Source organism: Littorina saxatilis, linkage group LG8, assembly GCF_037325665.1.
Source record: "Littorina saxatilis isolate snail1 linkage group LG8, US_GU_Lsax_2.0, whole genome shotgun sequence".
In the NCBI taxonomy this organism is placed as follows: domain Eukaryota; kingdom Metazoa; phylum Mollusca; class Gastropoda; order Littorinimorpha; family Littorinidae; genus Littorina; species Littorina saxatilis.
Genome location: NC_090252.1, coordinates 73775133 through 73790380, shown reverse-complemented (window position 1 = coordinate 73790380; position 15248 = coordinate 73775133). Strand labels below are relative to the sequence as shown.

Here is a 15248-nt window from a genome sequence, read left to right as displayed (position 1 = left end):
GCAACGAGGCGGCCGACAGGCGGCCGAACACTTGCACTATGGCGGCACGCATCCGGTCCGATGTTAATCGGCCCGATAACTTGTTGGACCTGCGGCCCGACACCTTATCCCGACATCGGGAAGATATCGATTTCAGCGGGAAGACATCGGGACGATGTCAGCATAAGGTGTCGGGCCGCAGGTCCAACAAGCCATCGGGCCGATTAACATCGGACCGGATGCGTGCCGCCATAGTACAGGTGTTCGGCCGCCTGTCGGCCGCCTCGTTGCCTCTTTGCAAAAGTTAGTCGGGCCAACACCCGCGTCGTATCTTTTGACGTCACCTGCCCGACTTTTTGAAGGGTGTTCGGCCGACTATCGGCCGCTAATGTCTTGCTGGCTCGGCATGCAGCTACAGATACAGCAGTATGTACCACCCCCCCCCCCCCACCCCCAAGTGTAACAGTGCAAAATTCACTTACAGCTACAGCAGTACAATCCCCCCCTCCCCCCAGTGTTACAGTAGACAACAAACCTACAGATACAGCAGTGTGTACACCCCCCCCCCCCCCCCCGTTTGTAACAGTGCAAAACACATCACCAGCTACAGATACAGCAGTATGTAGAACCCCCCGCCCCTACCGCCCTCACTGTAACAGTACATACAAAACACACCTACAGCTACAGCCGTATATACACCCCCCCCCCCCCTCAGTATTACAGTATAAAACACACCTACAGCAACAGATTCAGCAGTATGTACAACCCCCCAAGTGTAACAGTACAAAACACACCTACAGCTACAGCAGTATGTATACCCCCCCCCCCCCCCCCAACCAATGTAACAGTGCAAAACACACTTACAGCTACAGATTCAGCGGTATATATGTACAACCCCCCCTCCCCCAACCCAAGTGTAACAGTGCAAAAAACACCTACAGCTACCGCAGTATGTACACCCCCCCCCCCCAACTGTAACAGCACAAATCGCACCTACTGCTACAGATACAGCAGTGTGTACAACCCCCCTCCCCCCCCCCCCCCAGTGTAACAGTGCAAAACACACCTACAGCTACAGATTATGAGATACAGCAGTATGTACAACCCCCACCCCCCCCCCCCCACTGTAACAGTACAAAACTCCTTTACAGTTACAGATTCAGAAAATTTTATGTACACCCCCCCTCCCCCCGCTGCCACCACTGTAACAGTACAAAACATACCTACAGCAGTATGTACAACACTCCACCGCCTTCCCCAGTGTAGAGTGCAAAACACACCTAGAGCTACAGATACAGCAGTATGTTCAACCCCCCCCCCTCCCCTGTGTGCAAAACACACCTAGAGCTACAGATACAGCAGTATGTTCAACCCCCCCTCCCCCCTACTGTAAAAGTACATAACACACCTACAGCTACATCTATACATCAGTATGTACAACCCCCCCCCCCCCCAAGTGTAACAGTACAAAACACGCCTACAGCTACAAATTCAGCAGTATGTACACCCCCCCCCCCCCCCCAGTGTTACTGTGAAAAAAAAACCTACAGCTACAGATTCAGCAGTATGTACACACCCCCCCCCCCCCCCCCCAAGTGTGCATCAGTGCAAAACACACCACCAGCTACAGATAGATCAGTATGTACAACCCCCCCCCCCCAAGTGTTACAATGCAATACACACACCTACAGCTACAGATACATCAGTATGTACACCCCACCCCCCAAGTGTAACAGTGCAAACCACACTTACAGCTACAGATTCAGCAGTATCATGAGTATGTACTCCACCCCCCCTCCCCCACTGTAACAGGACAAAACACACCTACATCTACAGCTACAGATACATCAGTATGTACACCCCACCCCCAAGTGTAACAGTGCAAACCACACTTACAGCTACAGATTCAGCAGTATCATGAGTATGTACTCGTACTCCACCCCCCCTCCCCCACTGTAACAGGACAAAACACCTACATCTACATATACAGATACAGCAGTATGTCCTCCCCCCCCCCCCCCCCCCCCCCCACTGTATAACAGCAAAACTAACATTAAAGCAAAAACAAGAAGGGCAAAGCTCATACGACTCACATGCTTGACCTTGACCTTTACATGACCTTGACCTTCAGGGTCAAGGTCAAATAACTAAACCTAGCAATATGACATCATACACTAAGAACTGCTGTACACATTTTTCCTACCAAAATACATGTGACCTTGACCCAAGGTCAAGGTCATCCAAGGTCATGCAACACAAAGCTGTTAATTCAAGACATAGGAAGTACAATGGTGCTTATTGGCTCTTTCTACCATGAGATATGGTCACTTTTAGTGGTTCACTACCTTATTTTGGTCACATTTCATAAGGGTCAAAGTGACCTTGACCTTGATCATATGTGACCAAATGTGTCTCATGATGAAAGCATAACATGTGCCCCACATAATTTTTAAGTTTGAAACAGTTATCTTCCATAGTTCAGGGTCAAGGTCACTTCAAAATATGTATACAATCCAACTTTGAAGAGCTCCTGTGACCTTGACCTTGAAGCAAGGTAAACCAAACTGGTATCAAAAGATGGGGCTTACTTTGCCCTATATATCATATATAGTTGAGGTATTCAATCTCAAAAACGTCAGAGAAAATGGGAAAAATGTGAAAAATAGCTGTTTTTTAGACAACATTTATGTCCCCTGCGACCTTGACCTTGAAGCAAGGTCAAGATGCTATGTATGTTTTTTGGGGCCTTGTCATCATACATCATCTTGCCAAATTTGGTACTGATAGACTGAATAGTGTCCAAGAAATATCCAACGTTAAAGTTTTCCGGACGGACGTCCGGACGTCCGGACGGACGGACGGACGACTCGGGTGAGTACATAGACTCACTTTTGCTTCGCATGTGAGTCAAAAAACGAAATCACTTACTCGCTCCATCCGTCGGTTGTCCTCGAGTTGACGTTATAACAGCTTGAACACACCTGTAGGTTTCCATCCGTCCTTGGACAGTTCTCCGCGCAAACACCAGTGATATTTCAACATCAGAAATATCAAAGAGTGACTGGCTACACAACTTGTCAACTATCACCGCCACCACGTGGCACTGGGACCAGCACTCAGATTGAGATCCCGAGGCGACATTCGTCTCGGATAACATATCATCAATGTGCTGTCCAACATTCGCCAGAATGTCTCTTCTTTCGATATTAACTTGAACTAAGAAAACAAGTAAACTTCGCTCACGCGGGAAAGTAGCAGCCGGCCATGTTTACACTCAATCTTGTTTACCGTAAGGAAAGCTATGAGAGTATTTCAAGTATATATGATGGCGTATTTTTAAAATGTAAAACTCATGTTTTGAGCTCATGCTGTATTTGAATTTTGATTGCAAATATACAAATGAAACTTACAATTAATTATCCTACTCCTATGTGAAAAAGTCAACAAATATGAATAATTCAGTTTCGCATTTGCAGGGTCATGTCACGCCGTTGACGGGCCGACCCTTGAACAGGGGACGTAACAAATGTTAAAATAATGATCATAAATTTGTTATCTCCCGTAACTCTGCATATTTTTATCGACAGCAACATTGCGTCGGGCCGATGTCGGGGTTTATTACGTACATTTGCCGAGTTTTACACACAGTCAAACGGTATCGGCTCAACAACGGACGACGACACACGACATATGACGACGTCACCCGACTGAAATCGTCAATCGGCCGACGAAAGCTTGCTAGCTGGGTATAGGTTACACACTCCGAGTTCTGAATATCGTGCATATTTTCCCTAGGGTCGATTTTCAGGTATTACCGAGCCTCTGGCGAGGTAATACCTGTAAATCGACCCGAGGGAAAATATGCACGATATTCAGGACGAGGTGTGTAAGCTTTTTATCCCATTACTCCGACGTTTTCATTAAAAAACCTAACTTTTTGACACAAACTTTGCGAGTGCCTGTTTACTGCTCATCAAACCTTCTGCCACTGAAAATCGTGTCATGATATTCATGTGCGAAACGAGTCCCCTTTTGTCTTTTTGTTTCCAGGATTGTGCCGTTCAATGCATTTGATACTGTGCAGTTACCGGCTGGTTTCAGTCGGTTACCCGAGCTGGCATTCGTCAAAACTGCGAAAGACCGCATTCTGATAATCTTCGCTTCACAGCTAGCGACGGGAGAGAATGATACCCGAAGGGAAGTAACTCATTTTGGACCTGAGTTCAGCGGGATTCGAAAGACCGCGTGTGTGATTTTACAAGCGATGAAGATGATTGCTGAGTTTGTGCTTATTCGAGCCTTTGTGCTTCAGTGTTCAAATTTGTATTACCTACTTCTTCAATCGTCACTAAATGATTTAGGTGAGCCTAACTTTGATGTCTGTCGTTGTCTTAGGCGAGGTATCTGTCTGGGGGAAAACGGCGCACCACTGTCGAGTTGTTTTTATGCGGCAACGCATGTAGCCTAGTGGTCTCTGTATGTCCAAGATCCGACCTTCTTCGCCACCTTTTATTCTAACAGTATCACCAACTTTGAAAATGGCAATTTCCATGCTGGTCAACTTGAGCCGAAGATACTACATGTATAGCAAACGACAGATCCTGCAGCAGAGTGTGCGTATCGCTAGCGCTAGTGAGACGCACCGGCCTCAGACGATAGATCTGTAGCAGACGACTGATGAGACAGCCTTGTTCTGTTGAACCATATTTAGCAATCAATGCTCTAAAAGCGATAACAAATGAACAAAACTATAAGCATACTGTTTTAGTGTAAGTTTTATTTTGTCGCTCAAGATTTTGAATCAGGATGCTCTTGGGATTGATCTAAGCGGTTGCCCATGAAGCGTACCTCGTTACGACAACTTTACTAGAGTTGTGCGCCTTGAATCACTGTGTGTCTCTGTCGCTCTCTCTCGTGCTCTCTGTCTCTCTCTCAGTCTCACCGCGTCGGACAACTCATAATCTTCACTCAGCTCTATTCACCCAAACAGATTATGTACATTCTTTGTTGTTTTCTTTATTTCTTCAATGATAATGTTTGTAGATCGTTAGCCAAACGTCAGTTCGACTTTTATACCGCAGAATATCTCAATCGTTTTGCTGAAAAAAAAGTAGTCCCGAGTTAACGATAAATATGCAGATGACCTCTATAAATTATTCAGTTGTACTCTGAGACCAAAGACAAAGACCAATAATGACAGGTGAGATCGAGACTCGGTTGTGATGGATAATTCATATGGTTGTGATGGATAATCCAAAATAATCCCCTCCTCAGCTAACAGAGACAAAGAGGCAGGTCATGGGATAAAACAAAATTACCTAAGGCCCGACATCGACAGACGGACTCAGTACAGACACATGAGACAGACGGATACAGACACATGAGACAGACGGATACAGACACATGAGACAGTCGGATACAGACAAATGAGACAGACAGATACAGACAAATGAGACAGACAGCTACAGACACATGAGACAGACGGATAGAGACACATGAGACAGACAGATATAGACACATGAGACAGACAGATATAGACACATGAGACAGACAGATATAGACACATGAGACAGACGGATACAGACACATGAGACAGACAGATACAGACACATGAGACAGACAGATATAGACACATGAGACAGACGGATACAGACACATGAGACAGACAGACGGATATAGACAAATGAGACAGACAGATACAGACAGACAGATACAGACAAATGAGACAGACAGATACAGACAGACAGATACAGACAAATGAGACAGACGGATGCAGACACATGAGACAGACAGATACAGACAGACAGATACAGACAAATGAGACAGACAGATACAGACAAATGAGACAGACGGATACAGACACATGAGACAGACAGATACAGACAAATGAGACAGACAGACAGATACAGACAAATGAGACAGACGGATACAGACACATGAGACAGACAGATATAGACACATAAGACAGACAGATATAGACACATAAGACAGACAGATACAGACACATGAGACAGACAGATACAGAATACAGAATACAGAATACAGTGTTTATTGAGCCAAGTGACATTAAAAAAACATTTAAAGCACAAGGAATTTAACGTAGTGTTGGTAAAATCACGCACACACACACACCCACACACACACTGACTCACACACACACACGCCCACACATTCACTGACATACACACCAACACACACACGCCCACACTACAGCAGTCACGATCACACCATCACACGCAGGGCAGACATGAGGTAAAACAAATGACAATCATCTATTAAAAGAAAAAGTACTAAAATAATGCAGCTAAAAATATAGAAAAAAATAAAAATCACACATCAAAGTCCCACTCAACCCCCCCCCCCCCTCCCCACCACCACCACCACCTAACACTGAGTCACAGGATGTGATGAGCTCACCGCCGGCAGGATCACCGACTGCGAAGCTGCCCAACTGAGGGATGGGATGCGTTAAGGGAGGAAACAGCTTGGGGGAAGAAAGAGGTCTGGAGACGTCGAGTGCGTGCCCCCAGGGATCGGAACAGACACATGGGACAGACAGATACAGACACATGAGACAGACAGATATAGACACATGAGACAGACAGATACAGACACATGAGACAGACAGATAGACACATGAGACAGACGGATACCGACACATGAGACAGACAGATACAGACACATGAGACAGACAGATACAGACACATGAGACAGACAGATATAGACACATGAGACAGACAGATATAGACACATGAGACAGACAGATACAGACACATGAGACAGACAGATACAGACACATGAGACAGACAGATATAGACACATGAGACAGACAGATATAGACACATGAGACAGACAGATACAGACACATGAGACAGACAGATACAGACACATGAGACAGACAGATACAGACACATGAGACAGACAGATACAGACACATGAGACAGACGGATACAGACACATGAGACAGACGGACTCTGTACAGACAAATGAGACATTCGGATACAGACAAATGAGACAGACAGAGAACACCCGAGAGAACGGCACAACTGAACTGACACATAGGCCTACACAGCATAGAGACTGACACACACACACACTGAAACACACGCACGTGGCACACGAGACAGTGACAAAAGGTCAGGTGTCATGTCTACTGTCCCGAATGACACACGATTGCTGACATTTCACCATTGCCAAAAGAATAAACATATAAGAAATAGGTAGAACATGAATGTGAAAACTGACTTTGATTGTTGATCAGTATGTTCTATACCACTAACAAATAATCTACTTACGCATAGCTGTTTGGCAAATGTATGTTGCATGGGACACACTGACATGAAAGTGGAAGATGTTTTCCCTCTAGAGAAACTACATATCAAGTTACAATTTTTGTGCTCTTCCATTCCAGTTGGCAATCAATTGTTAACGCATGTTATTAGAAAAAATAGAACGAAAACAGATTAGATAGAATGAAAAATGTACTATACTGGTGATGTCATTTGGGACATACTGACATGAAAACGTCACCTTTTGTCATTGTCTCACACACACACACGTGACACTCATTCACACTGACACACACACACACACACACACACACACACACACACACACACACACTGACACGTATATTCTCGCCGTTTGAACCAAAGATTTATTGGTAATTGCAAAGACTGAAATAGCTTAAAAAATGCGACCGACACAGTGCCGCCTCAACATTTGTTAAAACGCTTCGAGAATGAAGTCATCAAATATTGCTGTAAAATGACAATAAAAACTTAAAACGGAAGAAAACGTCCCTAGCAAATTCTCTGAAAAAAGGTGTATGTATCAATAACAACAACAGTGCCCAGGTGAGATAGTCAAGGTAGCGACGAAACATAGACACAGCGGGGCAGAGCAGGTTTAATTTAGCTAAACAAAACAAACCGCTGTGCTTAAAAATAATCAAACAAAGCCCTGAAAGTCTAAACAATAGTGTACTAGCCTTTAGCTAGTGATTCTGAAAATTAACTAGCCAGAGAGCAAACTTTACTAGCCTAACCAACAATTTGTTTTGGCAAATTTACTCGCATTTGGCGAGTAAATGAACATTTTTACTCACCAGTGACATGTTTCTACTCGTATGCGAGTGAAATACTCGCCACTTTCAGGCATTAAACATTTTAGAACTGTGTCCGTCTGCACTTATGTGAACGCATGTAACACCACATTTAACCGAAGATCATACATGATAGAATATTTATTTTTTCAGAAAGGCACAGTCGAAGACAAACTGAGTTAAGCATTCACTTACTTGAAGAACAGATTATCACCTGGATTTATCACCTGGATTTATCACCTGGATTTATCACCTGGATTTATCACCTGGATTTGATGGTTTAACAGTTTGGACTTTTTTCATCATCAGGGCCGTCTATTTTAACAAACAAACTTTGCGCAACAAAACCTTTGAACATTACACGTGCAAACTGAGGCGGCAGATTGACAGAAATGACGTACAATCAAAACTTGCGTATGTGCATTCCTGACTGCCAGGGAATATTGGAGTTCGGGGTGTAATAATTCACAAAAAATTCTAGCTCCAAACTGGCAGTAGGTAGGTAAGTAAAACCTATGTTATTTTTGAAGGAAATTGAACCAAGAATCTGTTTTAGTGTCTAATCATGGAAATAATAATTAGTTTGGCTTATAATGATGTTTAAATATGAACTTTTGAAAAATCAGTCCGGCGCATCTTCCGGTGCCTGTGGATCAAACACAGGTGGCTGTTTTGCTTGCTCCAAGAAAGGATTATAATCACTGTCATCTACCTGTTTCCAACGAATCGTCCGAAAGAAGATCTCCCCCTTCCCCTGTCAGTATCCATAATCTTTTGCACCGCCTGTAGCGTCAGTCCGGCTTTGTTTTTCCCTACTAGGGCCCGGTCGACTGTCACCGTTAGCCATTTTGACGAGTCGAGATTTCTCTCCCCTACCCTGTCGCCAAGGCCGAAAATAGCCTTCAGACGCAAAACCGCGTCACCATTTATGTTTATTCATGAGAATGAGGTATCCTTCCAAGCCATTGGCTGCTATTTGTGTGTCAGCAGTGACGTAGCATTTCTGGAAAATTCCCGTCATAAGGCAGTCAAGGGGTTAAAATGATTCTCGTACGACGTAAAACATCATGACTTCCGAATTCTCGTCTAATGACAATTGAATGTGAACAAAAGTGTGCTTTCCTTAGTTGTTAAGCAAAACAACCCGTTACCGTTGTCACGATTTCATCTTTCGCCTGTCTCGATATATACTCAAGACTGAAATGTTGTTTCCTGGTAAAATTAAGGAGTGAAATTATTTATGGACGAAAAGCATGTCAGTTTCTTGCATGTGAAGAAAATTGGTAGATTTCACCCCCAAAATCGATGTCTTCGAAAACGTATACCGAGTGGTTACGTCCCTTGAGTAAGAAGGGAAACATTTTAGGATGAATCAAATTTCTAAGTTAAATTAAAAAAAATTAGTTGGACAAATTTGGCCCCATGAATGTAAGGTACACAAGGTCGCTCATCAGTACTATCGAAGGGTGTTTTTTGTTCAGTGTAGAGTTTATACTAGATCAACGAGGCCGAGAATCGAAATATCACCACGGCGAAAGATGAAAACGTCACACCGTTCAGTGTTATCGTTAGCTGCGGTCAATAGTCCTCTGTCACGTGATGTAAGACTTGCATTTCATGACGTCACTGTCCTGTGTGACGCAGCGAGACAGTGGCACTCGGTCAGACTGGTGTGGGGCAGTCTGCGGTCAGAGCAGCTCAGCGGTCAGCGTGGTCCGTCCCGTGTCGCGGTCAGCTAGCGTCTGATTCTCCCGATGATCGCCGTGCAGCCCAGGAACACCAGACACCAGCCCACAGTGATCAGATAGCCCAGCCACACGCCCATCGTGTCTATACCCCAGCCTGTAACACACACCACAGTGATCAGATAGCCCAGCCTGTAACACACACCACAGTGATCAGATACCACAGCCTGTAACACACACCACAGTGATCAGATACCCCAGCCTGTAACACAGACCACAGTGATCAGATACCCCAGCCTGTAACACACACCACAGTGATCAGATAGCCCAGCCCATCGTGTCTATACCCCAGCCTGTAACACACACCACAGTGATCAGATAGCCCAGCCTGTAACACACACCACAGTGATCAGATAGCCCAGCCTGTAACACACACCACAGTGATCAGATAGCCCAGCCACACGCCCATCGTGTCTATACCCCAGCCTGTAACACACACCACAGTGATCAGATAGCCCAGCCTGTAACACACACCACAGTGATCAGATACCACAGCCTGTAACACACACCACAGTGATCAGATACCCCAGCCTGTAACACACACCACAGTGATCAGATAGCCCAGCCCATCGTGTCTATACCCCAGCCTGTAACACACACCATAGTGATCAGATAGACCAGCCTGTAACACACACCACAGTGATCAGATAGCCCAGCCTGTAACACACACCACAGTGATCAGATAGCCCAGCCACACGCCCATCGTGTCTATACCCCAGCCTGTAACACACACCACAGTGATCAGATAGCCCAGCCTGTAACACACACCACAGTGATCAGATAGCCCAGCCTGTAACACACACCACAGTGATCAGATAGCCCAGCCTGTAACACACACCACAGTGATCAGATAGCCCAGCCTGTAACACACACCACAGTGATCAGATAGCCCAGCCTGTAACACAACCCACAATGATCAGATAGCCCAGCCTGTAACACACACCACAGTGATCAGATAGCCCAGCCTGTAACACACACCATAGTGATCAGATAGCCCAGCCTGTAACACACACCACATTGATCAGATAGCCCAGCCTGTAACACACACCATAGTGATCAGATAGCCCAGCCTGTAACACACACTACAATGATCAGATAGCCCAGCCTGTAACTCACACCACAGTGATCAGATACCCCAGCCTGTTACACACACCATAATGATCAGATAGCCCAACCACACTCCCATTGTGTCTATACCCGAGCCTGTAACACAACCCACAATGATCAGATAGCCCATCCTGTAACACAACCCACAGTGATCAGATAGCCCAGCCTGTAACACACACCACAGTGATCAGATACCCCAGCCTGTAACACACACCACAGTGATCAGATAGCCCAGCCTGTTACACACACCACAGTGATCAGATAGCCCAGCCACACGCCCATTGTGTCTATACCCCAGCCTGTAACACACACCACAGTGATCAGATAGCCCAGCCACACGCCCATTGAGTCTATACCCCAGCTTGTAACACACACCACAGTGATCAGATAGCCCAGCCTGTAACACACACCACAATGATCAGATAGCCCAGCCTGTAACACACACCATAGTGATCAGATAGCCCAGCCTGTAACACACACCACAGTGATCAGATAGCCCAGCCTGTAACACACACACAAACACACACACACACACACACACACACACACACACGCACGCACGCACGCAAACACACACACACACACACACACACACACACACACACACACACACACACACACACACACACACATTCTTTCTATTACACTAAGCTCACAGTATCCAGTCAGACTCACATACACCCTCGGCTCCCTCTCCATGCTTATCTCCTGGAATACATTCTGTCAATACCTGACTGCATGTAAAAAAGGGAAAGAAAGAAAGAACGGAAAAAAGAGAGGCGTACAACCAAGTCAACAATCAATCGACATTCAGCTGTGTTGGCCCCCGTGGCGGTGAGGGAGCGACCCCAATTGTCCAACAATGAAAAATACGTGATGTAAACATTTTCTTTGTTGAAAATACTCTTTGACTGTGATAGGCCTACCTGAATTGTAAATAGTTTTTACAGAATGCACAACTCATTTAAATAGGATCGATGCTGAATCCTCCAAACCCCTCCAGGTTCTGAAAACAAAAAAACAACAGCTCTGACATCAGCTCATGTACCGCCCCCCCCCCCCCCCCCCCCCCTCTATTCTAGAGTCAAGACAGGACCATGATCAATGAACTCTGACCTCTGCCCATCACGGAGCGGAGGGCGTCAGTGGCGATGGTCAGAGGGAGCGCCTCGCTCACGTACATCAGCCACTCGGGCACCGCCTGTATGGGCCAGATGATGCCTGTAACACACGTAACACACTCTGTGATTGGCCAGATGATGCATGTGACACATGTAACACGTACATCAACCACTCGGGCACCGACTGTATGGGACAGATGCTGCCAGAAACACATGTAACACACGTAACTAGTACAACCACTCGGGCACCGCCTGTATGGGCCAGATGATGCCTGTAACAGACGTAACTCTTGTAACACGTACATCAACCACTCGGGCACCGCCTGTATGGACAAGATGATGCCTGTAACACACGTAACCCTTGTAACACGTACATCAACCACTCGGGCACCGCATGTATGGGCCAGATGATGTCTGTAACACACGTAACTCTTGTAACACACGTACATCAACCACTCGGGCACCGCTTGTATGGGCTAGATGAAGCCTTTAACACACGTAACCCTTGTAACACGTACATCAACCACTCGGGCACCGCCTGTATGGACCAGATGATGCCCGTAACACACGTACATCAACCACTCGGGCACCGCTTGTATGGGCTAGATGATGCCTTTAACACACGTAAAACACGTAACACATGTAACACAATTAACACGTACATCAACCACTCGGGCATCGTCTGTATGGGCCAGATGATGCCTGTAACACACGTAACACATGTAACACACGTAAAACGTACAGCAACCACCCCCTGCTTCGGTCAGATGATGCCTGTAACACACGTAACACGTACATCAGTCATTCTGGCACCGCCTGTATCGGCCAGATGACGCCTGTAACACACGTTACACGTACATCAGTCACTCGGCCACCGCCTCTATGGGCCAGTTGATGCCTGTAACACACGTAACACACGTACCACGTACATCAACCACTCGGACACCGCCTGTATGAGCTAGATGATATGCCTGTAACACACGTAACACGTACATCAACTACCCGGACACCGCCTGTACGGGCGAGATGATGCCTGTTACACACATAACACGTACACCGCCTGTATCGGCCAGATGATGCCTGTAACACACGTAACACGTACATCAGCCACCCGGGCACCATCTATATCGGCTAGATGATGCCTGTAAGACACATACCCGAGGTGAGTTGAAACACGCAAGACGCATACCCTGGGTGAGAAAAGACACACAAGACACATACCCTGGGTGAGACGATACACACAAGACACATACCCTGGGTGAGACGATACACACAAGACACATACCCTGGGTGAGAAAAGACACACAAGACACATACCCTGGGTGAGACGAGACACACAAGACACATACCCGAGGTGAGGAGCAGCGGGTAGACGAGACCCAGAGACAGTTGCATGGCTGACGTCTCCTTCTCACAGCAACACGAGATCATGATGCCTGAATAACACGTGTTTTTCCAACAGTTAATGAACAACACGTGTTTTTCTAACAGTCAATGAACAACACGTGTTTTTCTAACAGTTAATGAACAACACGTGTTTTTCTAACAGTTAATGAACAACACGTGTTTTTCTAACAGTTAATGAACAACACGTGTTTCTCTAACAGTTAATGAACAACACGTGTTTTTCTAACAGTTAATGAACAACACGTGTTTTTCTAACAGTCAATGAACAACACATGTTTTTCTTACACATAATGAGCAACACCTGTTTTTCTTGCAGTAAATGAACAACACCTGTTTTTCTTGCAGTAAATGTTTGTTTGTTTGTTTGCTTAACGCCCAGCCGACCACGAGGGCGGTGCTGCTTAGACAAATAACATGCGCCACACACAAGACAGAAGTCGCAGCACAGGCTTCATGTCTCACCCAGTCACATTATTCTGACACAGGACCAAGCACTTTGCAGTAAATGAACAGCACCTGGTTTTCTTACAGTAAATGAACAGCACCTGTTTTTCTTACAGTTAATGAACAACACCTGTTTTTCTTACAGTAAATGAACAACACCTGTTTTTCTTACAGTAAATGAACAACACTTGTTTTTCTTTCAGTAAATGAACAACACCTGTTTTTCTTGCAGTAAATGAACAACACCTGTTTTTCTTACAGTAAATGAACAACACTTGTTTTTCTTTCAGTAAATGAACAACACCTGTTTTTCTTGCAGTAAATGAACAACACCTGTTTTTCTTACAGTAAATGAACAACACCTGTTTTTTTGTTTACAGTAAATGAACAACACCTGTTTTTCTTACAGTAAATGAACAGCACCTGTTTTTCTTACAGTAAATGAACAACACCTGTTTTTCTTGCAGTAAATGAACAGCACCTGTTTTTCTTACAGTAAATGAACAACACCTGTTTTTCTTACAGTAAATGAATAACACCTGTTTTTCTTGCAGTAAATGAACAACACCTGTTTTTCTTACAGTAAATGAACAACACCTGTTTTTTTGTTTACAGTAAATGAACAACACCTGTTTTTCTTACAGTAAATGAACAACACCTGTTTTTCTTACAGTAAATGAACAACACCTGTTTTTCTTACAGTAAATGAACAACACCTGTTTTTCTTACAGTAAATGAACAACACCTGTTTTTCTTGCAGTAAATGAACAACACATGACGTTTTTCTTACATTATTCCCCCCTCTGCTTCTTTACCTCTGTAAACTTGTAGGGCTAGTTATTTTTCGATAAACACCCAGCAACCAAACAAATAACGAGCCAGCAACAGCCTGAATCCTCGATAGCGCAATGGGTTGAGAAGCTGTTCTGTGTCGGTACTATTTTCCCAAGAAAACTGAACTTCATACAGTTTTTAACGTTGGAACACGGGTGCAAAGGTTCGTCTGCTAGTCCCATTTGACAAAAGAACATTATCCTAAGCGATACCAAAACATGAACAGAACACACAATATCTGCCTTTACCGCCACAGCAGCATAACAACATATCTGTGTACTTGATTTTAGTCCAACTGAAACAGGGAAACTGACAAGAAGTGTTAACAGAATGGAATGATTTGCACGGAACTATACAACCGCGCATTAATCGATCGCATGCGCAGGTTGACTGGTTGAGTGAATAGAATTAGAACAAACTTTTGCACAAAAACTCCTCTTTTCTTTGAATAACTGAAGAAAGGAGGAATAAAGAGGTTTCACACCTCGTCTCAGTGATTATTAAAAA

At 44.9% G+C, this 15248-nt stretch overlaps 1 protein-coding gene across 1 annotated transcript in view; it reads right to left on the bottom strand.

The window, feature by feature from the left end:
- Nucleotides 1-7623: 7623 nt before the first annotated feature.
- Nucleotides 7624-15248, bottom strand: part of LOC138974323 (ABC transporter G family member 20-like) — a 60992-nt gene continuing 53367 nt past the window's right edge. Inside the window, exons 19-21 of the mRNA XM_070347039.1 lie at nt 13406-13492; nt 12052-12156; nt 7624-9925 (exon numbers count right to left, since the gene is read on the bottom strand). Coding sequence (XP_070203140.1) covers nt 9819-9925; nt 12052-12156; nt 13406-13492 — 299 coding nt within the window. The 3' untranslated portion in view covers nt 7624-9818. The remainder of the gene's footprint in view (nt 9926-12051; nt 12157-13405; nt 13493-15248) is intronic.